At 47.2% G+C, this 27,280-nt stretch overlaps 3 protein-coding genes and 1 long non-coding RNA gene across 14 annotated transcripts in view; 2 read left to right on the top strand and 2 right to left on the bottom strand.

Moving 5' to 3' along the window:
• CHD3 (chromodomain helicase DNA binding protein 3) overlaps positions 1–2,046 on the bottom strand; it is a 66,239-nt gene extending 64,193 nt beyond the window's left edge. For 2 of the 6 annotated variants that reach the window (XM_077916846.1, XM_077916843.1), the window contains exon 1: positions 1,043–2,044. In XM_077916846.1, the coding sequence (XP_077772972.1) occupies positions 1,043–1,265 (223 nt within the window). In that variant the 5' untranslated portion in view covers positions 1,266–2,044. Of the gene's footprint in view, positions 1–1,042 lie in introns of all 6 variants that reach the window. The other 4 variants (XM_077916845.1, XM_077916842.1, XR_013390332.1 and 1 more) reach the window with 3 other exon arrangements.
• Positions 440–17,962, top strand: LOC114581618 (uncharacterized). 4 transcript variants are annotated; one of them, XR_013390334.1, is made up of 7 exons: positions 440–648; positions 2,996–3,168; positions 4,578–4,862; positions 5,788–6,878; positions 10,344–10,534; positions 11,588–11,674; positions 16,658–17,962. It is a non-coding gene; the product is annotated as an uncharacterized LOC114581618 (long non-coding RNA). The 4 variants fall into 4 exon arrangements; XR_013390335.1 differs by having other exon boundaries at positions 4,578–6,878; positions 16,704–17,962; XR_003703360.2 differs by having other exon boundaries at positions 4,578–6,878.
• On the bottom strand, positions 7,152–22,877 carry CYB5D1 (cytochrome b5 domain containing 1). 2 transcript variants are annotated; one of them, XM_028701968.2, is made up of 5 exons: positions 22,670–22,877; positions 19,073–19,149; positions 17,004–17,222; positions 16,541–16,771; positions 7,152–9,052 (listed from the first exon to the last, which is right to left on the bottom strand). In XM_028701968.2, the coding sequence occupies exons 1-4, from the start codon at positions 22,794–22,796 to the stop codon at positions 16,541–16,543; spliced, it is 654 nt and encodes a 217-aa protein (XP_028557801.1). In that variant the 5' UTR covers positions 22,797–22,877; the 3' UTR covers positions 7,152–9,052. The 2 variants fall into 2 exon arrangements, with proteins under 2 accessions (XP_028557801.1, XP_028557799.1); XM_028701966.2 differs by lacking the exon at positions 7,152–9,052 and adding an exon at positions 14,562–15,197 and having other exon boundaries at positions 22,670–22,876.
• Positions 22,878–22,956: 79 nt separating this feature from the next.
• NAA38 (N-alpha-acetyltransferase 38, NatC auxiliary subunit) lies at positions 22,957–26,577 on the top strand. 2 transcript variants are annotated; one of them, XM_028701972.2, is made up of 3 exons: positions 22,957–23,095; positions 25,255–25,438; positions 26,149–26,577. In XM_028701972.2, exons 1-3 carry the CDS (start codon positions 23,012–23,014, stop codon positions 26,259–26,261), a joined length of 381 nt encoding a protein of 126 aa, XP_028557805.2. In that variant the 5' UTR covers positions 22,957–23,011; the 3' UTR covers positions 26,262–26,577. The 2 variants fall into 2 exon arrangements, with proteins under 2 accessions (XP_028557805.2, XP_077772967.1); XM_077916841.1 differs by having other exon boundaries at positions 22,978–23,203.
• The last annotated feature ends 703 nt before the right edge of the window (positions 26,578–27,280 follow it).

The following is a 27,280-nucleotide window of genomic DNA, read 5'->3' as shown; positions in this document are numbered from 1 at the left end:
GAGGACGAGGGAGTTTGGGGCTTATTCCCTCACGTGACACTGGCATGGCTCCCATTCCCCAGAGACGGGGTGCCCACCCACTAACCCCCCCTAAAAACAGGGGGGTCAGGTTAAAAAAGTGGGGGTCCTTTTAACAACAATTAATGGGGGCAGTATCTCTCTCTCTTATTTATTTGTATACATGAGGGTATGCTTTCAGATAACCGCCCCCCCCCAAAAAAAAACCAAGGCGAGGACGGGGAGAGGGTGAGGCTGTTTACAAAACAAACCGCCCCTCCCCCCCCTACACACCCCCTGAGGAAAGCTGCGACGGGGTGTCAAATAACGGGGGGGGGCAGGGCTCCCCAACAACTTTCAGAAAGCGTCGAATATTATTATTATTATTATTATTAAATGGGGGTGATTTGAAACAAGAGGTCGTCCCCCCCCCCGCCGCCACCTCAGCCCCGCTGGTCTCCCTCGCCCCACGCGCTCTCCTCAGCCTCCTCCGAGGCAGACTGGGACTCTCGGCGGCCGCTCGAGCCGTTTGGCCGGCGGGGAGGGGGGGAGGGGCGGCTGGCTCGGACGTGGACCCCCGACCCCACCCCCCCACCCCCAGCCATCGGAAGGTTCCCAAAGGCCGCCGGGCAAAGGGGCAGTCGGCGCTGGGTGAGGCATGGCAGCGAAGGGCAACGGGCCGAGGGGAGGAGAGGCTAAAAAAAAAAATAAAAGAGGGGGGTGGAACTCCGGGTCCCTCAACATTCCAAAGCCGTTGGGCAGCGCGCGCGCGGGGAACGGCGGGTCGCGGGCGGGCGGTTGGCGCGAGGAGGGCGGCGGGTTGAAACTCCCGGCCCCTCGGCGTTCGAAAGCCGTTAGTTGTTTACAAACAAGCCGCCCTCCCCTCCCCTCCCCCCCCCCAAATCCACCGCCCTCCCGCCAGTTCCGAAGGCGGCGGGGCAGATTTCTAATTTTTTTGTGGTGGTTAATATAGCGCCGAATCTCCTGAGGGGTCAAATTAAAGGGGCGACCGGGAGGTTGGGGTGGGGGAAGGGGTGTTGTTTACCTGGAGGCGCCTCTGTCCCTTCAGCTGCCGCCGGCGTGGATGCTGTCGGTGTCAGTGGAGCAGCCTCCTCAGCCTGAACAGCAGGCGGGAATATGTCGCCTGGGCTGTTGTCCCCTGCTCCTTCTTCCTCCTCCTCTTCCTCCTCTTCGTCTTCGTCCCCCTCCACCTCAGACACCACCATCTCCTCCTCCTCTTCCTCGTCCTCCCTCAGAGGGGAAGCCATGGTGGTGCTGGAGGAGGGGGGTGGGGGAAACACAAGAGAAAAGCAGAAGGGGGGGCAACCCCCCTTCCCTCTCTCCCTCACACACACAAAAAGCTCTCCCCCACTTCAGATCACCTCAGTTTAAAAAAAATTAAAAAAAAAAGTCCCATGAATGAAAACAACTCTCCTTCTTTACAACTTTGTCCTTCCTGGAAATGTTTCCTCGACCCCCTTCTTTAAAAAAAAAAAAAATTAAAAAAAACGAAGGGGGGAGTAAAGATATATTTAAATTCTGAGGGGGGAGTTCAGGATAATATTTTCCACAAGACCAAGAAACAAAAATGGCCGCCCTTAAATTATTTTTAAAACAGACCCCCCCAGGAGGTAAAAAATATATAGGGCCCCCCCTATATAAAAAACAAAAAACAAAATGGCTGGCTTAATTTTAACCCCCTCTTCCATAGGGTTAAAAAGATCTCCCCCCTTTCAAAAAAAAATCAGCTCCAAATTTAAGAGGGGGGAAAAAAACATGCAAGAAAACGAAAATGATAATAAAGATAAAGGCTTTTTCTTCTTGCTGTTATATTTTCTTTTCAATCTCCAAGATCTGTGATCATGAACAATATTTAGACATTCCTGGCACTGGGGGGAAACTGACAAGATTTCTGCATAAAACAAAGATGGCTGCTCTAAATTATTTCTTTTTTTCTTATGCTCTCCCCCCCACCTCCCTCAATAAAAATATTTTTTGCAGGGAGGGGGGAAGAGAGAGAGAGAGAAAAGGTTGGATTAATCAGTACTCATGCTCAGTTATGACATCAGCATAAAATTGTTAAAGGTTAACTAGTTCCATACTAGTAAGACCATGACTTTTGTGTGTGTCTGTGTCTGTTTTACTAGCACAAGAGAAGAAGAAAAAAGAATAGGGGTGGTTTTTTCCTCCCCCCTTTTTTCTTCTTCTTCTTCTTCTAACTTTAAATACTTCAGAAGGGAGTGGTTTATTTCTCTCCTTTTCCTCTAGGGCAAGAAAGGAAGAAGAGAAGAAGAAAAACCCCACTGATTACTGCAATTCATTAAAATAATTTATCCATGCTCACATTAGTGGATTTCACTGTTTTTCTAGATGAGTGCTGTTTTGTTTTTTAAAAGGTTTTTTCCCCCCTTCCTAACTTCTGGGTGGAAAGTCTATCCTAATAAATATATTTTGCTCCCTTAAACGTCCCCCCCCCCCGAATTTACCCTATCGTGTTTGCCCCACTGGGGTAAATCAATTTAATATGTGCAGTTTTAGCAAATACCTTGATTACAAAGGTTCCCCCCCTTCTCTCACCAAAACGTTGGGGATTTTTTTTTTGAGCTGATTTTTAAAATAATTATGGCCACAATCCAACACTGAGTGTGGTACACTGAAGTCCCAAGAAAGTCGCTGGGCGTAAGGATGTATACCTCTCTTACGGATTGTGGCCCTTACTTGCTCTCCCTGTTTTATAAATGGGAAACAAATACACCACTAAAGGGAAATTAATAAGTAAAATGGGGAAGCATTTTATAATAATTAAGAATGGTTATCACATTTTATTTTTGGACAAGCCTCATGCATCTAGATAATTTGAGTTTAAGACTTAAAATACAGTTTTGAAAAAGTTAGCTTTCCTTTTATTTGTGACCTTTGATCTCAAACCCTCTAATAATAATGGAGGAACCAATAGGAAGTTTTAAAGGACTCAGTTCTTAATTTTTTTCCAAACCAGGTGGCTCTGATAATCTCTCATTTTAGTGTCTGTTATGTTGGAGCAAGTGAGACTGTCCTGCCTGCACAAATAAGGCCTGCATGAGCCATTCCATATAGCAAAATACCCCACAAAAAAAAGATGGAGTTTGGAAGGGACATGATAGAAGTGGAGAAGTGAAGCTGCAATCACAAGTAAGTCCCAAGTGAAGTGCAAGTTTGCACATTACATAGATTCTAGTTCAGATTGCAGTCACTCACTACCATGCTAATACCCATGATAGGAAGTTACAGCTATTGAGGTATCTTCAGCCTACAATATCCTTGAACCCAACTAAACTGAATCCAAGTGTGTGTCCTACCTGCATAAGGAAACTACAAATAAAAATCAACTCTGTTGTTGGGGACTACTGGATAACTGCTTCTGCCCATTGCATCTGACATGGGAATTAAAAAAAACTTAAAACATATTTCCCCCAACTTCAGTCTTACACTACACTAGCAATATACAAGTATAATGCTCGTATCACTTTAAAAATCCATTTCTAAAATAAACCACTGTTGGTTTCACACATCCCACATTTTTATGAGACACAAATCTGTGCTGATTTTAAAAAAAAAAATATTTAACTGTCTTCATTAGATTTTCATTTTTACAAATGATTCTGGGAAATTTTGGACCCGACCCACCCACTTCCAGATATTTAAGATAAATTTTGAGGTTAAGATCCTGTTGCTGAATGAGGGCCTTGCCAAAGGATTGTGTACAAACACAATGCTTACAAACCATTCCAGAGGCAATTCCCTTATTCTTGCAGTATCCAAATACCCCAAAATACTTTAGTGGAGGCTTCTATGATGCTTGTTTCCAAAATACTTCAACTTTATTGACATTGAAATTGAATTGCAGGTGAATTCCCAGTAATTCTGAACTAAACCTGGTAGCAAAGTTGATCAGCCTTCTAATCAATTTTGAAGAGAACAAGTTTTCAATTTTCTCTCTGTATTTTGTTGGAAGTAAAAACAAAAAAAACGCATGAAAGAAAGTTGCACTGACCTCACGGTGGGGCCCTGAGTCTCGTGCTCTACCAACTGAGCTATCCTTCCTGTGGCTACGGTGGGGCTTCTTTTCATGCAAGTGTGTTTGAAATCATGCAGCATCACATCTGAATCGCTCTCAGTAAAGGTAGTAGTATTGCGGTCAGTCGTACCCTTATTTTAAATTATTCGCAGGGCTAAACTTCATTTTGGGAGGAAGAATTGGAGGGCAATCCCAGCTATTCAAACATGGCCGCTCTCCAGTGAAAGTGTTCAACCTAAGCCTAAGCTTATTCCCCTGTAGACTAGTTACAAGCGTCCACAGAGGACTAACTGTGCCTGCAGGAGACACCGTTTGCCAAGTGAATGTTATCCCCCATGTGGCTTTTATATTTGACGCAACACCCTCTGAAGCCCTCCAGGAGCTTGGGCGCCAATCCCATTCACTCATGTTGAAACATTCGCCTGGCAATGCTGGAAGCCAATGCTCCAGGAAGAGCTTTGGAGGTTTCATGCTATCAAAACCATTTTACATTAAAGTGGCCTTTTTTTTTATTCGTATACAGAGCATGTCTCTTCCTGGTGGGGACGAGAACGGATCAAGCGGTCCAGCATCATCCGAATTTTAAACTTGGAATTTCACTACATCGGTGCATTATATTGCCTGCCGGTTAAAAATGAAGCAACGAGAACAAAGTACAAATTTCCAAAGAAGGGGGGGAAATCCCTTTTGAATCTTGACCTGAGTTGTTTGTGGCTTGGTCCTCCTTGCTCAAGGGAACAGCATGAAAAAAGGAAAACATCCGTTTCCTTCTGTCTCTTCTCTGCCTTTGATGTTTTTTCACAATGCAGTTAAGTGTCAGGAATCCTATCAAGGAACCTGCAGCATGATACTAATAGGGGAAATGTAGAATTTATTTCAACAGCTCACACACACAACTGCATCTTGTCTTTCAAGAGGGTCAAAGATGTGTTGCTCATTACCCCACAAGCCTGCTCTTCCCTCAAGGGAACTGCTGCTGTTTGGCTCGGGGGTGGGAAGAAATCTTTCAAGGCCTTTCCCCTGCTGATTACAATGTGACTGACGTAGACACACACACACACTTCTGTGAAAGCCTGTGGAAACATGGGAATTACACACTTTGATTCAGAAAATCAGAGTGCAGGTGGCATCTGTTGCAAATTCATCCCCTCTGACCTCAGGCGGTTTATTGACACCTTCCAGCATTCAGAAACCAAGAGCAAGCGCTCCCACCTCTTGGCAAAATCCTCAAATGTCTTAAGACTTCTGGCAAAATTATAACTGATTTTGGGGGAGATTTGTTTTTCCATAACCCGCATGTCTCTGCAACTAGTCCTAGGAATTTTGGCTCACTAGGAAATGAGAATCACTGGAGGATTTCCAGGTCAGAGGTCACATTCTCTAGTGTTTCCTTCAAGCACAGCTGTATTGGTGTGTCTTCTCTTCCATCACAAGGCACTGGATTGTGGACAGCTTGAGCCATTCCCCCACCCCACCCCACCCCAAAAAATAACCAGATGAAAGGATAGCCAGTTTGAAATATGTTAAAAGTTCATAAGAACCCACAACTGATTGGATGTAAGGATTAGCCATCCTGTTCATTTATAGTCAAGGGTTTAGAGTAGGCGCTACAGAGCAGGGAGGGAGCCAGGCATTGTACAGCAGGCCAGCCTGCTATTGGTGACTGCTTTAGACCTCATGGAGCCAGTCATTTTATTTATTTTACTAAATCTACACCCTGTCTTTCCTCCAAGGAGCTAAAGGTTGGCCTAGAATGGTTATCCTCACAACAATCTGCCGGCACCTGTCTGTCTTGGGAGACGATGGAAGAGTGTGCCTTTGAGAGTGAAGTCAAGCCGTTAGTTACAGCACCTGCTGTGGCTGTGGCAACTGCTGTGGGAGAGACATGTTTTGTTGCAGCTGCGGCAGATGAAGATGTCCAGTTTCACTGTTACAGATTGTTGTTGTTTAGTCGTTTAGTCGTGTCCGACTCTTCGTGACCCCATGGACCAGAGCACGCCAGGCACTTCTGTCCTCCACTGCCTCCCGCAGTTTGATCAAACTCATGCTGGTAGCTTCAAGAACACCATCCAACCATCTCGTCCTCCGTCGTCCCCTTCTCCTTGTGCCCTCCATCTTTCCCAACATCAGGGTCTTTTCCAGGGAGTCTTCTCTTCTCATGAGGTGGCCAAAGTCTTGGAGCCTCAGCTTCAGGATCTGTCCTTCCAGTGAGCACTCAGGGCTGATTTCCTTCAGAATGGAGAGGTTGGATCTTCTTGCAGTCCATGGGACTCTCAAGAGTCTCCTCCAGCACCAGAATTCAAAAGCATCAATTCTTCAGCAATCAGCCTTCTTTATGGTCCAGCTCTCACTTCCATACATCACTACTGGGAAAACCATGGCTTTTACTATACGGACCTTCGTTGGCAAGGTGATGTCTCTGCTACTGTTACAGATACACCATGGCATTTCTTCTCTCTGCACTCCTCCCAGTGTTAATTTCTCTTGAGGTTGTGTTTCCACAGCAGTGACCCGACTGTCTCCAGGTGCTGTGGTCATCTGCAAGGGATTCCCACATTGTGGGGGTGATGTTGTCAGCCTTTATATGGTCTGCCGACAGGCCTGGTATCTGAAGGCAGCTCCCTATAGAGCACATCCTTTGGGATCCTACCATTTTCCACCACCAAGCCAGCATAGAAGTTGCTGAGACAGGAGCATGAACATGCTGGGAATGTGGACTTGGGAGAGCACATCCTTGTTTGAGACTGTGTCCTGCCATGGGACACCCAAAATTCTTCCTGATGCAGCACATGTGGAAAGCACTGAGACGTCGCTCCTGGCAAGTGTAAGTTTCCCAAGACTCACAACAACCATGTGTGGTAGGCTAGATTGAGAGGGTGGTGGTGAAAGGCTAAAGGACATCAAGCAAGCTTCATGGCTGAACAGAGATTTGAACCTGGTCTCTAACCAGTGTATCACATAGCCTCATTCTCTACCTCATACCACAGAAGCTTAAACAGTGGCTGTCACTAAGCATTAACCATTTGATGGCTCGTTTCAGGCAACACTATAAGAAGGAAAATATGTCAAAGACAAAGCAGAGAATTCAACACCAGTGTCTAATCATGCAATGGTTTATGAGAGACAAGGGAGGAGAAAGTCATAGGGACAAGTTTGGTTTTTTGGGAATGAACATGTGGAAGGAGAGACCATGTGGTCACAAGCAATTCTCTCATTTTTAAAAATAAGCATATCCTGCCTTTGTCTTACAAAAATGCAACAGTGTAATAAATCTCAGTAAAAATATTACAAATATATTTTTTTAAGTGCACCCCCTTGCATGTTTACTCAGAAATAAGACCTTGACTCACTGCCCAGTTTTTTGCTTACAGAATTTTTATCCAGCTCTTCAGGCAAAAAAAAAAAGGGGGGGGGGCTCTCAGTGTGTCTTATGGATCACTAAAAAGAAAAGAAAACTAAACTGTCCCTGCCACCAGGCTTGCAATATAAAAAGACACAACACAAAAAGGAAATGGATTGGGAGGGAGGAGGAAATAAGTCTAATGAGGTACACGGTCGTAATTACAAGTTATTTTAATGACCATATGGGATGCAAAAGTTCTAATAGAGCAGGGGCCAAAATGTGCTGGTCTCACAGCTGTGCCAATGGAATTAAAAATTAAATGAAAAAATAAACTTAAAAATGAAAGGGGGGAAAATGGGGAAACGAATGACCCTGCATCAGTTCCATGCTGGCTAAGGCTGATGGGAGCTGTAGTACAAAACATCTGGAGGGCACCAGGTTGACCAAGCCCGCAGTATAGGATTGCAGCATAAGGGTTGCCAGACAGCAGATAAGATCTACCAGGAAATTACTGCTCCACCAAACACTATGAGAAAGGCCATGCCTTTGCAGTGCAGCAGAGGTTCAGCAGTGGCGTAGCCAAACAGGCCTCTTTCGGCCAGGATTCCACAACTGTGGGGCCACAACCAGGTGGCAGTGTAGGGAGAGACAAAAGCACTGCTAGTGCAGAAGAAAAAAGGAAAAACCAGGCATCATTGGCCAAGAGCAGCTGTTCTTTCGAGGCAGAGTGGGCAGGGTTCCCTTTTCACAGACAGAGGACAGCGGTCGCAAGTCCATCTGTTCTCTATACAAGTCCGAGCCTCCCTGAGGTTATGGCACCTGCCAGCACCACACCACAAGAGAATGGTCAACCTTCAAATTACAGAGCTTGCAGAGAGGGGTTGTACTTTTTCCCTTCTGCTGCAGCTACCAAGGACAGCACCCATCCAAGGGGGCAGGGAGAAAGGACAGCTGGCCTGATGTGACAGCCTGCGGCCTTGTTGGCATGGCATGGGAGTAGACAGATGCCCGTTATCTCTGTCACAGCTGGGGGGGGGGAGAGCTTAATGCCACCCCCCTAGAAGGAACAGAGGGAGGAATGCGAGGCATGTTCCCAATGCGGCGGCTGCAAATGTGGACAGAGTGCAGTTAGGAATGGAGGAAACTGCTTTATACAGAGGCAAGCCATTGGCCCACCTAGATTAGTACCATTTGCACCAGGGGCAGCTAACCTCTGGCTCTCCAGATGTTGCCTGAAGAGTTTTGGCATATGGCCCTGTGAATTGTGCAATGACAGAGCTTGTAATTTTCTGGCTCTTCCTTCATGTTAATTGTCCATTGGCAATTTGACGACTTGCTCTGGAGTCACATGAACTAGCCTGTTCCTTAGGCCTTGAGTACCAGTTCTAAAAGAGGGTCTTAGCGGCACCTCTGAATAAAGCTTTTTAATAAAGTTACTCCTCATTCTCATTCTCGGTGTCTGTTGCTGGACCGAGAAATATTACAGACTCCAAGGCCCAACAGGAACACGACCACAGCCACATTACGGTGCTTGGCCACAGAATTCTGGATCGTTCTGCTCTTTGGCATAGTAGCATACCCTTGGGTTGCCAGGTCTCCAGCTCTGACATGATGTTTCCAGGTTTGCCTGGGCCACTCCAGATGGGCGAGAGCTCCTTTAATGAAATAAATGTATATTAAGAAGACTGTGCATGCAGCCTGCAAACTTCAGTCCGGCTTCAAATTATAGCATATAGGCACTCTGGAGGTGTCTGCCCTCTGTTCCCCCTCTTCCAATTTACTTCCATCTCCAGGGCCCACCCTTGTGATATCTCTGGGGGCTGCCCTGTGATATAACTAGGGGTGTCTCTCCCTGACATCACTGGGGGCCACCCCTAGGTTTCAGGTTTGGACCCAGTAATCTCAGGGCCTGGGATGCTTCTGACCAGGTGACCTATACACACACACAGCTTGCAAAACCTGCTTCACTTCCTCTCATATAAAGTGTGATAATCAGGAAGCAAGATGGATGCAGGAAAGCATCAGGAGAACTGTAGGTGGAGCCAAAGTGACCAAGAGACAGTGCAAACCACCCCTCCCGCCGAAGGGTGCAAACTTGAATAAAATATTGGAGGGGGGGCAGGTAAGTCCCAACGTGCAAAACTGATCACAAGACACACCGTTTGAATGGCAGTGTCCATCAACTTGGAGGGAGGGTGGCCTCCTCATATATTTTATTGGGGCTGAAGGGACCTTTGCCCCTAGGAGTTAGCTCCTATGTCTCCCACCCACCCTGACTTGGTACTCCGAGAGGACTCCTGGATCAGAGTTGCCTCTCTCAGCTCATACATTTGCTGTTACAACTCCAGGAAGTTAGGTGTAAGAGCAACGGCAGCAAATACTTTCAGGCTTATTACCAGCACACCAGGTGTGCCTTGGGGGGCTGTATAGCTGAAGGAGCGTCTCCATCCCCATTGTTCAACCCAGACACTGAGGTCCAGCTCCAAGGGCCTTCTGGCAGGTCCCTCCCTGCGAGAAGCCAAGTTACAGGGAACCAGGCAGAGGGCCTTCTTGGTGGTGGCGCCTGCCCTGTGGAACGCCCTCCCATCAGATGTCAAAGAAATAAACAACTACGGTATATAACCTTGAGAAGACATCTGAAGGCAGCCCTGTTTAGGGAAGTTTTTACTGACTGATATTTTAATGTATTTTTTATTTTATTTTTTTTGAAGCAGCCCAGAGTGGCTGGGGAAACCCAGCCAGATGGGCAGGGTAGAAATAAATTATTATTCTTCTTCTTCTTCTTCTTCTTCTTATTATTATTATTATTGTTGTTGTTGTTGTTGGTTCCTGGCCTGGGATGCACCCTTCCAGAACCATCACTTCACTCAACAGTGTTGCTGCTCCAAGCGTGCCAGCTTGTTTGTGTATATATAATGCTTTTTGTTTGTTTTCATTTTGGCACAGGCACCACATGCAGGTGCAGTTTTTGAAGACTGTGAGGAGCGAGACTGGATCACCAGTAACCATAAGGAGCAGTGGGAAAGTGGTGCAGGAAGATGCTCAGGCAGCTTAATGTGAGGAGCACGCAGGGTGCCTATTGGGAAAGACAGCTGGAGTCCTGAGGCCAGCTGGTGTAGCACTGTGCAAAATCCAAGGTTAGTTTCCTTCCTGTTATGCTTCCTCTAACCTCTCCTTTCTGACACCTGTCAGTCTTTGGTTCATCCTCCCTTGCAAACTGTGGTTTTCCTTTTAATACCCCCAACATATTCTAAATGATAAAATTAACTTCCCAAAGGAAACTCCAAAATGTGAAACTTCCCTCTGTATTCTGTGCCGTATTTGCGTCCAATGCTATTTTCTTACAGTAAGGGTGGGGTGGGGGCGGTTGCTCTGTTTTAATGCCCGCTCTGGGCAGTGGCGTAGCGTGGGTTGTCAGCACCCGGGGCAAGGCAAGTAATTTGCGCCCCCTAACCCGTGGATTTGCGCCCCCTAACCCGTGGATTTGCGCCCCCTAACCCGTGGATTTGCCCTAACCCCAGATGTTGTGCCCGGTGCGGCCGGCCCCCCCTGCACCCCCCACGCTACGCCACTGCCTCTGGGGTTGTATGTCATTGTATGTATATATCTAAAATATCTGTATGGATTTGCAAGTTCCTGTTTCCTGGTTTCTAAGTGAAATTTATTGTTGTGAACATCTTAGGATAGCAACAGGAGAAAGGCTTTTGAAAACACACTACAAGAAATTAATCAGTCTTCAGAGGGATGGAGATCCCAATCATAAATACATCATATGGAAGGAAGCTGCACTGATAGCAGCAGAACCTGCTTCTGCATAATGCATTTGGGGTTGGTGTGTTTAATGCTTATTTGGCTCAAAGTACACTTTAAATTATTCTGGCTCAGTATGCAAATTTCTAAGGAAACAGTCTTTTCGTTATTTCAAAAAAATCACACACCTCTTGATTGTAAAAAACCTCAATGCTGTTTACAAAAAGAATAAAACAGTAAAATTATTGGTTAAAACCATTAAAAACAACTATTTAAAACATTTAAATCAGTGCTAAACTGAAAACATATCAAAATTCAATGTATCTGGGTAGGCCTTTCTAACAAAAAATGTTTTTAGCAGGAGAAAAAAAAGAGTACAATAAATCGGCAAGAAGTTCCAAATTGCGGGTGCTGCCAACTAAAAGATCCATTTCTTACAGATGTGAAACAAATATTGTGTGGCACCTGTAAGAGTGCCAGTTCTGCTGATCCAAGCAGTCGTGTGGACATAGAAGGTGATCTCACAGGTAAACTGTTTGGGGCTTTATATACTATTAGTAACACCTTGAACTAGGCCACGTAGCAAATTGGCAGCTGGTGAATTCCTTACATTTCTTTTGTGCTAAGCATAGGAATCATCTATGGTTCTTCCATTTCTGATAGGCCTCCAGCACCAAGCAAGCGTTCCCAAGTATCTGAGAGTGGGTAGGCTGTGCCCTTTAGAAGCTGAGAGGCTGGGTTTGCTTTTTCAATGGCCTCCCCTGAGTTCTGTCATGCTCTTCTTCTAAAGCAAGACCTCCCAGCAACACACACACACACACACACACAGCACCACCATCACTTTGCCTACAGAGACAGGTTAGCAAGCAGGGAGCCCAGCTGTTACTGTCTCTCCCACCAAAGCAATTATCACACAAGTGCACTCACTGGAGGGGTTATGGCTCACCACAGGCCTCCCTGATCCCCTGAGTCTAGCTTGACTCAGCTCTAAGCGCTTCCTTTTCTGCCGCACTGGATGTCCCCGCATGATCCACAGATGTTCCTACCCCCATATTCCAGGACTGCTGTTTGATATTTCCTTTTCTCTCTGTGTGTGTTCCATCCAGTTCTCAACAATTAGCTAAGAACTACTTTTTTGATTAGCAACCTTGACGCAGCATGCTTGAACAGCAAAAGCACATAAAGGGATAGAGGTGTCCAGAGTGGCTGCTTCCCAAAAAAAAGCCATCTCCTTCAGAGGTCTGACAAAGAGTACTTCAGAAGCAACATAAGACCATCTTGACTAGAAGAAGCACTTAGGGGATCTGGATGAGCTGGGAATTCTTTCAGCAATTACGTGCATTTTAAATTCTGTCTTTTCAAAGCTGAAGAACTGTCTTTTAAAAAAACAGTTAAATAACTTGAGACTTCTTTTCCATATGAGAGAAAAGAAACACAAATTGTGTTGCTTGGTGGCAATTATGGAGGCGTCAGAAAGGGAGAAAAATCATACTCCCAGCTGAGAGAAGGGTCACTATCTTCCCAACTTCTATATATGAAAAAAGTGGACATTCTGGGAACAGAAATCATTTTTCCATTAGCACATGTGAATACGGATTTAGCTTCTCTACAAATACAGGTTTCTTTTGTATCTGCAGGATGACAAAGCAGATTTCTCCTGCAATCCTAAAGAGACTTTCTTCTGTGTAAACACATACGGGATTGTGCTGTCTGTGTATGAATTCTGAGCTCGAAAGTTTGTAACCATGTTTGGCTCTGATAACCAGGGTACTGATATTAGGTATTGGCTCCCTCAACATATTAAATCACTTGACCCCAAACCACAGTGTTTCCAGATTTGTGGGAGAGGCGAATTTTTGCCATTTACCCCAACTAATGCAGCAGTATTGTAGAAGATGCTGGAATTGTAATTAGTGCCATAATAAAGGTATCGACTCTACATTAGCATTGCCAACCTAGTACCCTCCAGATGTTTTGGACTACAATTCCCATCAGCACATTCTGGCTGGGGCCGATGGAAGCTGCAGCCCAAAACATCTGGAGGGCACCGGGTTGGCAAAGACTACTGCAGAGTCTGTGTTTTATTTATTGCATTGTTATCATGCCTGTCCTCCAGGGAGCTCAATGTGACTTTACATGGTTCTACTCCTATAACCTTCACAACAACCCTGTGGTGTAGGTTAAAAGGTAAAGGTACCCCTGCCCGTACGGGCCAGTCTTGCCAGACTCTGGGGTTGTGCGCCCATCTCACTCAAGAGGCCGGGGGCCAGCGCTGTCCGCAGACACTTCCGGGTCACGTGGCCAGCGTGACATCACTGCTCTGGCGAGCCAGAGCCGCACACGGAAACGCTGTTTACCTTCCCGCTAGAAAGTGGTCCCTATTTATCTACTTGCACCCGGGGGTGCTTTCGAACTGCTAGGTTGGCAGGCGCTGGGACCAAGCAGCGGGAGCGCACCCCGCCACGGGGATTCGAACCGCCGACCTTTCGATCGGCAAGTCCTAGGCGCTGAGGCTTTTACCCACAGCGCCACCCGCGTCCCGTGGTGTAGGTTAGGCTGAGATAAAACAATTGACCTAAGGTCACCCTGAGCTTCATGTCTGAGTGGGGATTTGAGCCCAGGATTCCCCAGAGTCTCAACAGCCAGAGGATGCTTACATGACCCAACAAGCCCTCCCCATCTCACAAATGCAAACAGACCCCGCTGCAGACAACCACAGACAACCAACCACACCCTGCCCCCCAATACCTCTCACTACCAAGGAAATGCAATAGAAAAATAGAAAGAGAACCTACCCAGTGGACGCTGGCCCAAAATGCCACACATACACTATACAAAAGAATATAAGCCTCACCACCCCACCCCTCCTCTTCCCCCTCTTCTTCCCCATCACTAATGTCTCCCAACAAATGTAACTGATTTGTAAGGAAGACTGCACAACCTGGAATAAAAGAGACAAGGCATGTATTTTTGTAAACCAAGAAAATCTTTAACAAAAACAAATTTTAAAAAAAAACCAGCCAGAGGATGTTAGTAACAAAGTTTGAATTTCAAAAGGCTGTGGGGAAAGGCGAGTGGAGGTGCGTGTGTTCTGCTCCAGATGAAAAGGGAAAAGCAGCAGCAGTGCTTCTCCCATTGGCTATGACCCTGCAGAATAATCAACCACTGAATGTGAGAGTCATTATTCTATATTTAAAACCATTTCAAGGGTTGCGGTACAGACCTCAAAATGGCTGCTTGATGAGCCACTGCTGACATCTAGTGGCTACTTCCTAAACTGCTCCTAAGTCTAGGGTGGATGCAACCAAAGGTTGGTGAAATCCTTTTCCAGCAGTCCATTCATGTGAAATTATCGGGTTTTGGTACACCTTCATTTCCAGCAAATATCAAACTCCAGCCACGTGGGACAACTGGCCCAAGAGTGCCCTTATACAGGCCTCATACTGGATCAAGCCCATGTTGACTCTCATGTTCTCGTTTCTCCCTGAATATTAGCAATGTGTCTGCTTTGTATAAAAGGCTTTAATTTTTCTGTGGCACCTCCTATCCAGAAAGTTTCCCTGAAATACAGGAGCTTCGTCATCTCAAGTCTAGAGTGAATTTTCACAAACGCCATTTTCCATCTCTGTTGCTGACTTCTGGGTAACCAGTTCCAAGGTGGGCCGAGAGGAAACGCCTTCCTGATCAATGGAGGAAAAGCAGGGTGTGCCCTCTTTGCAAACACAGAATCTGGGGGTGTTCTGACTGAGAAACACATTTACTGAAGCTCTCGCAGATTCGTTCAAAAGGCTTTTTAGCAGAGGAAGGGCGACAGCCTTGCTGTCCCCAAATGTAGACTCCTTCCACTATTCAGCCTCCTCCCAGGGTTCTTTCCTCGGTATCCCAGTAAGTCTCCCATCTGAGAAACTAAGCAGCCTTAATGAGTTGTAAGGGAATGTGTGTGCTATGCAAAAATCACAATGTGGGGAAGTCTGTGAAGCCAGACAATGCTTCTCTCGATTCCTGCAACTTCTGCCGCATGCCGGGGGCAGCGAATCACAAGAGCAGGCCCTGGCCAAAATCACAATGCAGGAAAAACGTGAAGCCAGCCAACACCTCTACGTAGCTGAATCTTTATTTTGGACATTGTGATATATCGCTATATCGAGATGTTTAGTTGGTGATATATTAAGATGCTGAAAATCAGATATTGCCCAACCCTAGCTGGGACCTGGGAGCCCAGGGTTCAAATCCCAACTCAATGAGGAAGTTCATAGAGTGACCTTGGTTCTTTCCTGCCGTTTAGTCTAACCTACCTCACAAGGGTTATTGTGAGGATAAAATGGGGAGGGGGAAGCCATGCGTGCTACCTTGAGCTCTCTGGAGGAAAGGTGAAGCATAAATCAGATAAATGAATACACAGGTGAAACTCGAAAAATTAGAATATCGTGGAAATGTTCCTTTATTTCCATAATTCAACTTGAAAGGTGAAACTAATATATGAGATAGACTCGTGACATGCAAAGCAAGATATGTCAAGCCTTGATTTGTTATCATTGCGATGATCATGGCATTACAGCTTATGAAAACCCCAAATGTAACCATCTCAGAAAATTAGAATATTCAAGGAAATCAGCAAAACAAGGATTGCAAATCGAGCAAGATTGGACCTCCGAGAAGTAGAAGCATATCTCGCTTTGTATGTCACGAGTCGATCTCATATATTAGTTTCACCTTTGAAGTTGAATTCTTGAAATAAAGGAACTTTTCCACGATATTCTAATTTTTCGAGTTTCACCTGTATTTTGGAACTATCGAAATCAGGCAAGCACCTAAAATAGAACTGTAGAGTTGGAAGGGACCCCAAGGGTCATCTAGTCCAACTCCTGTCATCCAGGACTCTCAATTAAAGCATCCATGACAGATGGCCATCCAACTTCTGCTTCAAAAACCTCTAAGGAAGAAGAGTCCACCACCTTCCGAGGGAGACCGTTCCACTGTCGAACGGCTCTTACTGTCAGAAAGTTCTTCCTGGTGTTGAGTTGGAATTTCATTTTTTGCAACTTGAATCAATTGGTTCAAGTCCTAATCTCTGGAGCAGGAGAAAACAAGCTTGCTTCATCTTCCATGTGACAGCCCCTTGAGAAGATGGAGGAAGCTTGTTTTCCCTGCTGTTCTGGTTTAACCAAGCCTTCTTAGAGAACTAATTCGACTCAGTGTTGGTCATTTGTTCTGCATCTTATGATTTTGGAATTTTACAGCCTTTGAAAGGTTTTATTGCACATGATGCATTTTTTAAACGAGTTGGTGGTTTATAAATATTCTTATAAATAAGCACGCTAGATGAGGGGCTGCTGGGGTAGGGGGCAGCATGGCTGGAGATGGGACCAGTTCCTTCTCCATTTTGGGGTTACCTAGAGCTCAGTGAGGTCATCGTTGAAGTAGAGCAGGATGGCTGGGGTGAAGGCATCAGCGTCCATGTAGAGATTGTAGAATTCCTCATCCTCATCCGGAATGTTGTTCTGCTGCAGGTTCTTATCCATGTCTAGATTGACGCGTTCATATTTCCATGTATAGCTGGCTGCATGGGCGTTGTAGGGCAAGTACCGCCGAAGGATCTCCCACATGGATTCCTCTGCACAGACCTGCGGAGAGCACCATGTTACATCCATGGGTGGAATCACAGGAGGTCCAAGTGCACCTGAAAACCAAGTTTTCCACATCCTGGGGAGGCACAGACAAGCCGGGCAGAATGGAGGTCCACAACACCGTCCCATCAGAGGAACATTAGCAAAGGAAGAAGGACAATTGCCAATAATATCTTGGGTGTTTTTTCTTTCTTAAATCCTACCTTTGCAAAGGTGGGGCAGGACTCACCTCAAGGGTATGTTCCTGAGAGGTCAGAGTGTTGATGATCCGTATGCGTCTGGTTTTGGCAGACAGGATGCCCACCTCGTAGTTGCCATCTCTCCACCAGGGCAAGCCAAAGTCATTGGCCCAGTCTGTACGAGGCAGAGGAGGTGGGATGTGCACAAAGCGACCTTGTGGGGTGTAGTACTTAAGGCATCCTGTTAGAGGGTTAATGTGTGTCTGTATCTGGAAGGAGGGAAATCAGGGCCTTTCTCAGTTAAGAGGGGAGTGGCTTCAAATAAGTCTTTCTTTCTTTCTTTCTTTCTTTGGTAAATTTCTATCCCACCATTGTTGCCAAACCCTGGGACAGCAAGTTGCAGCCATCCCATATACACCATAAACTCAGGGGCAGGCAAAAAGATCACTTAAAACAACCAATATAAATTTCATACTGAAAGACCTTTTTAAAATGTGGGCAGTTCCAGAATTTACATCATGTAAACGCCAGGGAAAACAGATACATTTTAAGTTTGCACCAAGAGGAAAGTACAATATGTTACTACATAATGTGCCATTCCTGGCTGGGGACCCTTAAGAAGCACCTCTCCTAAGGATCATTATAAATGGGACAGGTTGAGACATGGAGATAAGAGGATTCAATATGCACGACAAACAGAATATGCCCCAAAATGGGATTCCAGAAACAATTATTTTGGCATTTGCAGTGATGGAAATGTTTGCTCCTTTTTTACTCTGCCCTTAAGGACCTAACACAGAGTCTTTCAAATGTATTCTGTTTGGGACAACAAGTCAAGGAAATTGTTAACAAACTAGTAATGATACAAATGAGTCCTTAAGTCTGAAAGCGGCGAAATCAAATTTCCGAGCAAGGATGGTGGAAAATTATGCAGGGGAAATAATAAAAGATGTAACAAATCACATCTGTGACTGTAAAGATGGGAATAAACTTACAAAGAACTGAGAAAGATGTATGTGGGACACTGGTTAAATTGTGGAGTGGGCACATGTTTCTCCCTCACTGTGGTTTTAGCATCCTGCCCCTGGCAACATTTCCTTCTAATGCTGCAGCCTTCGCCAACCTGGTGCCCATGATAAGTTTTGGCCAACAACTTCCCATCAAAGCATATGTAAGGCACCAGGTTAGCGAAGACTGTCATAGTGCAGCAGTGTACACATAGGCCACCAGAAGTAGGACATTGCGCAAGCTTTGCAAACAGAACAAAAATCTGCAGGACCAATAGCAGTCCAGAGAATGGGGTAGGCAGAGGCAAAGGAAGCCTGCAATGAGAATTAAAACCCTATGCCCCTTTTAATGTGTTTGTGGGAAGGGAAGAGGGTATTGGTTTGTTGTTCTTGCTTTTATCATGTATTTTATCATGTATTGTATTCTATAATTATATTGTATTGCAGTAATGCATCAAACATTAAAAGCCTCCCTAAACAGGGATGCCTTCAGATGTCTTCTAAAAGTCTGGTAGTTACATTACATTTTATATTACATTTTATATTAAAAGTTTGGTACAGTGGTGCCTCGCAAGACGAAATTAATTCATTCCACGAGTTTTTTCGTCTTGCGATTTTTTTCGTCTTGCGAAGCACGGTGTCGGAAAAGTTTTGGAAAAGCTTCAAAAATCACCAAAGTCTTCAAAAACCTCAAAAAAGGCTACCACACCGCGTGCTATGAGTTGCTCCTCGAAGTCAAGTCGCAACTGTATTAACGGTTTTAAGAAAAAGGAAACAAACTTGCAAGGCGTTTCCGTCTTGCGAAGCAGCTCAAAAAACCAAAAACCCTTTCGTCGTGCGAGTTTTCCGTCTTGCGAGGCATTCGTCTTGCGAGGTACCACTGTAGTTATATTACATTTTTATGTTGTGAACTGCCCTGAGTTCTGTGGATGAAGGGCAGTATACCAATTTTTAACAACAACAACAACAATAAATGACCAGCAACACTCCTATGGAGAAACACATCAACATTCTGTAAGAGTAAAACAAAACTCTGATTTTCCAAGAGTTTCCCACTCAGCCAAGATCTCTGCCCTAAGTTGCCCCGAGCGCCAAGACCTGCAGGTACTCACGTCTTTGGTTTTGGGGTTGAACCAGTGGCTAATGTCTTTCCCCGCTGCTTCTAGAATAGGCTTCAATAAGAGATCACCTGAACAGGCAGAGAATATAGATAAGGTACATGTGAAGCTTGCCCATCCTCAAGTCACACCAGTGCTCTAGCTAGCCCCGTATTATCTTGTTTGACTGGTAGTCCTTCTTCACAGCCTCCAATAGAGAGGAGTCTTTCCCATAAGGAGCAGGGAGCCCTTTTTTTTTTTTAGCCAAAGGAGCACGCTTCCACAAGAGGGGGATAGGTCAGTGATGAATGGGGCCAGAGGCAAAAGCGAGTGGCATAATGCCTGTGTACACACACACACACACACACACCCTCTCTATCTATCCAGGGAAGGAAGAGGCAGAGCCGTAGCTATGGGGGGGGGGTGCTAGCTCGGTTATTTTGCCCTGGGTGAAGCCTCCAGAGGGGCACCAGTGAGGCTCCCAGCCTGTATGTGTGTGTACACAAATTGGGGGTGTGTGTGCCAAACTGGGTCTTTGACCTGGGTGAAATAAAGCCTAGTTTTGCCCCTGGGAAGAGGCTTTGTTGGAGTTCGACACGTTCCAGCCAGGCAAAAGCGCTCCAGGAGGTTGCGAACCAAGGCCAGTGAGGGGCGTGGCCTGGGGAAAATTCCAAGGGCCAAATATAGAGGCCCTGAGGGCCACATTTGCCTCCCAAGGCCTCGGGTCGCCCACCAGTGCTTTGGAGGTCTCCTATTGATGAGGCCCAGAATTGCATTGGCTTTTTTAGCTGCCGCGTCACACTGTTGACCACAAACTTGACATGAGCCAACAGTGTGACGCGGCAGCTAAAAAAGCCAATGCAATTCTGGGCCTCATCAATAGGAGTATAGCATCTAGATCAAGGGAAGTAATAGTGCCACTGTATTCTGCTCTGGTCAGACCTCACCTGGAGTACTGTGTCCAGTTCTGGGCACCACAGTTCAAGAAGGACAGTGACAAACTGGAACGTGTCCAGAGGAGGGCAACCAAAATGGTCAAAGGCCTGGAAACGATGCCTTATGAGGAACGGCTAAGGGAGCTGGGCATGTTTAGCCTGGAGAAGAGGAGGTTAAGGGGTGATATGATAGCCATGTTCAAATATATAAAAGGATGTCCTATAGAGGAGGGAGTAAGGTTGTTTTCTGCTGCTCCAGAGAAGCGGACACGGAGCAATGGATCCAAACTACAAGAAAGAAGATTCCACCTAAACATTAGGAAGAACTTCCTGACAGTAAGAGCTGTTCGACAGTGGAATTTGCTGCCAAGGAGTGTGGTGGAGTCTCCGTCTTTGGAGGTCTTTAAGCAGAGGCTTGACAACCATATGTCAGGAGTGCTCTGATGCTGTTTCCTGCTTGGCAGGGGGTTGGACTCGATGGCCCTTGTGGTCTCTTCCAACTCTATGATTCTATGATTCTAAACAAAAACAAAAAAGCTGGAGAGGACCTTGTAAAGAATGTGCTATTTTCCAAATCAGGGGAAAACAAAACGGGCAACATTGGGGATCTCGACACAGGAGAGAGGGAGGAAAAGCAGGACACAAGGCCTGCACATGCGATGCAGTGGAAAAACAACTCGCACCATAAACGTGAGAGATCAGTGCTGGATCAGGCCCCCTAGCCAAGCACCCTCTTTCCCAGCAGTGGCCCAAACGAGGCGCCCTCCTGGAAAAGGCAGTGGCCCCACTTCCCTCGTGAGGGTTGCATGGAGAAGGCAGACCCTGGATTTGCCACCCCCGCGGGACGCCTTCTCTTGTGCATTCAGCATTCCCTCAGACCCACCCGCCCCCCCCCAATAATAATAACAATAATAATAGAAGAAGAAGAAGAGTTTGGATTTGATATCCCGCCTTTCATTCCCTTTAAGGAGTCTCAAAGCGGCTAACATTCTCCTTTCCCTTCCTCCCCCACAACAAACACTCTGTGAGGTGAGTGGGGCTGAGAGACTTCAAAGAAGTGTGATTGGCCCAAGGTCACCCAGCAGCTGCATGTGGAGGAGCGGAGACGCGAACCCAGTTCCCCAGATTATGAGACTATCGCTCTTAACCACTACACCACACTGGCTCTCTAATAATAATAATAATTTATTATTTATACCCTGCTCATCTGGCTGAGTTTCCCCAGCCACTCTGGGCGGCTTCCAATCAAGTGTTAAAAACAATACAGCACTAAATATTAAAAACTTCCCTAAACAGGGCTGCCTTCAGATGTCTTTTAAAGAGAAGATAGCTGCTTATTTCCTTCACATCTGGAGGGAGGGCGTTCCACAGGGCAGGTGCCACCACCGAGAAGGCCCTCTGTCTGGTTCCCTGTAACCTCACTTGACGCAATGAGGGAACCGCCAGAAGGCCCTCGGCACTGGATCTTAGTGTCCGGGTTGAACGATGGGAGTGGAGACGCTCCTTCAGGTATACAGGACCAAGGCCGTTTAGGGCTTTAAAGGTCAGCACCAACACTTTGAATTGTGCTCGGAAACGTACTGGGAGCCAATGCAGATCTCTCAGGACCGGTGTTATGTAGTCTTGGCGGCTGCTCCCAGTCACCAGTCTAGCTGCTGCATTCTGGATTAAATGCAGTTTCCGGGTCACCTTCAAAGGTAGCCCCACGTAGAGCGCATTGCAGTAGTCCAAGCAGGAGATAACTAGAGCATGCACCACTCTGGCAAGACAGTCCGCAAGCAGGTATGGTCTCATCCTGCATACCAGATGGAGCTGGTAGACAGCCGCCCTGGACACAGAATTAACCTGCGCCTCCATAGACAGCTGTGAGTCCAAAATGACTCCCAGGCTGCGCACCTGGTCCTTCAGGGGCACAGTTGCCCCATTCAGGACCAGGGAGTCCTCCACCCCCGCCCGCCCCCTCTCCCCCAAGAACAGTACTTCTGTCTTGTCAGGATTCAACCTCAATCTGTTAGCCACCATCCTTTCTCCAACCGCCTCCAGACACTCACACAGGACCTTCACTGCCTCTGATTTAAAAGAGAGGTAGAGCTGGGTGTCGGGACGCAGGTGGCATTGTGGGTTAAACCACAGAGCCTAGGACTTGCCGACCTTCGGCGGTTCAAATCCCCACGACGGGGTGAGCTCCCGTCACTCGCTCCCAGCTCCTGCCAACCTAGCAGTTCGAAAGCACGTCAAAGTGCAAGTAGATAAATAGGTACTGCTCCGGTGGGAAGGTAAACGGCGTTTCCGTGCGCTGCTCTGGTTCGCCAGAAGCGGCTTAGTCCTGCTGGCCACATGACCCGGAAGCTGTACACCGGCTCCCTCGGCCAATAAAGCGAGATGAGCACCGCAACCCCAGAGTCGGTCACGACTGGACCTAATGGTCAGGGGTCCCTTTACCTTAGAGCTGGGTGTCATCTGCATACTGATGGACACCCAGCCCAACCCCCCTGATGATCTCTCCCAGCAGCTTCATATTAAAAAGCATGGGGGAGAGGACTGAACCCTGAGGCACCCCACAAGTGAGGGCCCAGGGGTCTGAACACACATCCCCCAACACCCCTTTCTTGGGTGGGGAAATCTGCCGGCTGCCCTGGGGCCGCCATAGGGAAGAGCGAGAGGCTGCCTGCGTTACCCTTGTAGGCCTCGGCCAGGGGGCTGAGGTCATAGACCCGCCCCATGTAGGAGACCCAGAGGTCCCAGGGCCGGTTGTGCACCTCCACCTCCTTCGGGGTGTAATAGCGCGGCCGGTAAACGTCCATCGCCGGGAGGAGCCAGAGGAAGAGCGGTAGGCCGCGTCCGTCGCTGCCATGGCAACGAGAAGCCGCCGCAGCGCCTGACGGGAAACGTAGTCTGGGGCCGAGAGGATGGGCGCAAGGCGGAGGGAGCGCGCGCAGAGCCTGCTGGGAGCCGAGGGGGCGGGGAAGCCGAGCGGCCTGCTGGGAGCTGTAGTCCCTCTGCCGGCGGGAGGGTCAAGATGGCGGCCACTGCCCTTCCAGAGCCGTTGCAGCAGCAGCAGAGGGGAGAGGAGAATGGCTGCGGGAACAGTCCCAGTCCTGGGGTGAGGAGCCCAGGGGGGAGGCCTACAGATGTGAGAAAGGGGGGAGGACATAATGGGGTGGGGTGCTCAAATAGGGGAGGAGAAGGAGGTACCCTGGGGATAGAGAGGGTAAGTACATTGGATGGGAAATGGGAATAATTGGGAGTGGGGGCATAATAAGGCACCCCCAAAAACAAATTTAGGCTGGAAGGGCCTAGTATGGTGTGGTGGTTAAGTGGTTTTTTTTGGGGGGGGCCCTCACTAGTGGCCTTATTTATGTACAATGATACCTCAGGTTACATACGCTTCAGGTTACAGGCTCCGCGAACCCAGAAATAGTGCTTCAGGTTAAGAACTTTGCTTCAGGATGAGAACAGAAATCGTGCGGCGGCAGCGGGAGGCCCCATCAGCTAAAGTGGTGCTTCAGGTTAAGAACAGTTTCAGGTTCAGAACAGATCTCCAGAACGAATTAAGTACTTAACCCGAGGTACCACTGTATGTATTTCATCGCAATTTTATGCCACATTTTCCTCCATGCAGCTCAAGGTCCACCTTGCAGGTCAGGTGCTGCCTCTCGGCTCGCCTTACCTCTCAAGGCTCTTGTGGGGATTAAATGAAGAGTGGGTCAGGCAGGAGCAGCAGCATATGTGCCCCATTTGAAGGAAAGGCAGGGTTAAAATTATAACAAACAAATAAAAAGTAAAGTGGGGGGGAAGAGGCCACTGGTTACCTACAGGGTGGGTCGGGGTGGAAGGATAATATATATTTATTATGAGTGGCTCTTGTGCTCGAATCTTGCTTCCTGATTTCCTTCTGGGGCACCTGGTTGAGAACAGGATGCTGGACTAGGTGGGCCACTGGCCTGATCCAGCATTTTCTCCTTAGGTCCTTATGAATGTGGGCAACCTTTGTTGGCTTGAACATGGGCCCTGCTGGCTGCTCACGCAGAGTTTTCCTGTTCTAGAGTGAACCCTTTTTTGGTTTTCATCAGTAACCTCTCAACTGTTTTGTAAATCTTTTATGGTTGGATTTGGAGAAGATGCCCTCTTTTCTACTCTGTAACAAATCTTATTGACTGTGAATAGTGAAAGGAACTTATAATAAAATATTATTGGTTGGCAACGAATCCACGAAAGAACCATCTCCATCAAGCACTAGAGAGAGGGTGAGCGAACAGGTTAAGGCTCTACATAAATTCCTGTGTGTGTGTTTTGTAGGGTGTTGGCATATAAAATAAGCAAATTGTGTGTTGTTCCCAGGAGTGAACATGACACCTGTTTCATGAAAATTCTAACACCTCCTCTATCACTTCTCAGCTGAGTTACCATTCTAGGTAATTGGGAAAATATGAACGCACTTGACTGTCAATGATGTAAGGGGAGAAGAAGGAAATGTTAATGCAATCATCCAGCTTTCTCCCCCAGACCTGGACTCAAGGAAGCTTACCAAAATTAAGACCACAAGGATAAAATATGACAAGCTAGAAACAATGGCAATATTTTAAAAGTAATTAAACAATAATAGAATCAAGACAATATTTTAAAAGTTCGTTAAAATTTCAGATAGTAAAAACAGCACAGCACTATTAAAAGCTCTTTCCTTAAAAACAGTTCCCAAAAAGACAGTGGAATTTGCTGCCAAGGAGTGTGGTGGAGTCTCCGTCTTTGGAGGTCTTTAAGCAGAGGCTTGACAACCATAAGTCAGGAGTGCTCTGATGGTGTTTCCTGCTTGGCAGGGGGTTGGACTCGATGGCCCTTGTGGTCTCTTCCAACTCTATGATTCTATGAAAAGCCTTTTGGAATAAAACGATCTTCACGTAGCGAAGAGGGAGCTGGTCCTGCCTCTCTAGGAAGGGAGCTCCAAAATTTGGAAGCAGCCACTGAGAAGGCCCTCTTATAGCAAATTTAAAAGCCCTGTGTAAATTAACCCCCACCACAGGGCATGAACAGATCCTGAGATATTAAAAACCCACCACCACAAATTTGCATTCTAGAGCCTACCCAAGAGAGACTTCCCCAGGCATTGCCCATATGCCACCATGAGGACTAGAGGCTTAGTCTCTCTCTGGAAAGCGAAAAGGCAGGACCTGGGAGTGGGAGGGAAAGATACCCTAATACATTTCTTCCTACGAAGTATTATGGAAAGATCCCTCTGGCTAACCCTTTGAATGTTTCTGCCAGGACTCTGGTGAGGAAAAAGCTGACACGCCATACCTGCATGCCCGCCGGAAGCTGGAGAACCTCCTCAACAAGAGCATGCGCATCCGAATGACGGACGGGCGGACCCTGGTGGGCTGCTTCCTGTGCACCGACCGAGACTGCAACGTGATCCTTGGCTCCGCCCAGGAGTACCTCAAGCCCACAGGTTAGTGCTCACCTGGGGTCTCCACCATCGTTCCATCAGCTTTCTTTCTTTATTCATTTCCTGTTTAATGCTTTCCACCTGTTTTTGCTTGTAAGCCGATTGTGGCTATTGAGGAAAAACTCATGCAATAGCGGAGTGAAACAGAGAAAAAGATTTAAGTACTAATAGCGAAGAATTAGGTTGGGGGGCAGGAGAGGGTTAGTGGGGCTTAGCAGCTCTCCTGGCAAGACAGAATTTCAAGGGGGCTTCTTGAAGAGGGATAAATAGGTACTGCTCCGGCGGGAAGGTAAACGGCGTTTCTGTGCGCTGTTCTGGTTCGCCAGATGCAGCTTAGTCCTGCTGGCCACATGACCCGGAAGCTGGACGCCGGCTCCCTCGGCCAATAAAGCGAGATGAGCACCGCAGCCCCAGAGTCGGCCACGACTGGACCTAACGGTCAGGGGTCCCTTTACCTTGACCTCTCTTGAAGAGGAGAGGGGCATGTGCCTGGGGGACGGAAGCCCCTGTGTTCTTTGGAGGGAGCCTTTAAGCGCCCGGGAGATGAAGACAGCCTTTGCCAACCTGGGGCCCTCCAGGCACTTGGAACTACAACTCCCATCGGTGCCAGCCAGCACCTTGCGAGCTGTGGCCCCAAGCCTCTGGAAGGCCCAAGGCTGGATTAGGAGCAGATGGGACCCTCCTTCTCACCCTCTCCCTCCTTTGCTCTGCAGACTCCTTCTCTGCCGGAGAGCCCAGAGTCTTGGGTCTGGCCATGGTTCCAGGACATCACATTGTCTCCATCGAGGTGGAGCTGGAGAGCCTGGCCTCCTTGCAGTACCTCTGATGCACCGCCAGAGGGCAGCAGGCCTCCAACGTTTGACCGAACTTTGGGGAGGAAATGCGGGGAAGGGTCCCAGGTCCCAGTTTGCTGCAGCGCAAGAGACGTTTCTCCTCCCTTCCTGGATAGACCCCGGTTTTCCCTAGGCCGTTGCCAGGGAATGAAGCTTTCCTGGCAAAGCTGGACTGGACCAGTGCATGCACTGTGAAACCGGACACACACCCCCCCCCCCATCTCCAGGACTTGGAAAGGGGGTGGACTTAATGTTTGCGTTTGTCAAATGTTTGTTAAATCTGGAAAAGAATCCCATTGCTGTTCTGAAGTATTGTGGGTTTGTTTTCTTGTAACGCTTGGACCTCGTGGGGGCCACGGACAGACCTTGGGCTGCTACCTCTGTGGCCTGCTGAATCCTGGGGAGTTCCGTTTGGTCATCCCCACTGATGAAGATGATGGTGGATTTATTTATTACCCTCCCCCTAAGGTCCCCTGTATCAGCTGGCTGGCAAGTGCAGATGCTTCAGTTGAGATTCCTGCAATGCAGAGGGTCTCTTCCATGCTACAGTTCTCTGATTTGCAGTGTGGGAGCAGGGGGAGAGAGCTAAACAGCACAGGAACAGATACCCATCACATATTTCCATCTCGATATGGAGAGCTAGCAGAGGCTCCAATGAGATTTCAGAATACAGCCAAACACACCAGCTTACATTCAGTGCCTCTACAGCTGCCTAGATTTGGGGTTTCACCACCACCACTTTCCCTTTGAAAGCACTCACCAGTGTAGTGAACAGCAGGGGCAAAGCCCACCCCTAAATGGCGACAAATATAACATTAAATTTTACAAAGAAGTCCCTAGGAAAAATGCATTTCAGCTGCTCTAAGCTCATTTTCAAGAGGGCTGTAGAGTAATAGCAGCTATGCTTTGTTGTTGTTTTAAAAAAACATCACTTGAACAAGAAAAAATGTCTTTTGTAACTTGCACGACTTATTTGCAAGATTCTGCCTTGGTTAGATGAGGACGCCAGGGC

The sequence above is a fragment of the Podarcis muralis genome, chromosome 13 (assembly GCF_964188315.1).
Source record: "Podarcis muralis chromosome 13, rPodMur119.hap1.1, whole genome shotgun sequence".
Lineage (NCBI taxonomy): Eukaryota > Metazoa > Chordata > Lepidosauria > Squamata > Lacertidae > Podarcis > Podarcis muralis.
Note: the sequence above shows the minus strand (reverse complement) of the source record. Positions and strands in the feature narration are given on the sequence as shown.

Coding starts and splice junctions, on each gene's coding strand:
- CYB5D1 (XM_028701968.2), bottom strand. CDS start 22,796: ATGGACGTTTACCGGCCGCGCTATTACACCCCGAAGGAGGTGGAGGTG. Junction 19,150..22,669: donor CCTGGCCGAGGCCTACAAGG/GTAACGCAGGCA, acceptor CTGCCTGTTCAG/GTGATCTCTTATTGAAGCCT. Junction 17,223..19,072: donor TCAACCCCAAAACCAAAGAC/GTGAGTACCTGC, acceptor CCCTCCTTCCAG/ATACAGACACACATTAACCC.
- NAA38 (XM_077916841.1), top strand. CDS start 23,012: ATGGCGGCCACTGCCCTTCCAGAGCCGTTGCAGCAGCAGCAGAGGGGA. Junction 23,204..25,254: donor GTACCCTGGGGATAGAGAGG/GTAAGTACATTG, acceptor TGTTTCTGCCAG/GACTCTGGTGAGGAAAAAGC. Junction 25,439..26,148: donor GGAGTACCTCAAGCCCACAG/GTTAGTGCTCAC, acceptor TTTGCTCTGCAG/ACTCCTTCTCTGCCGGAGAG.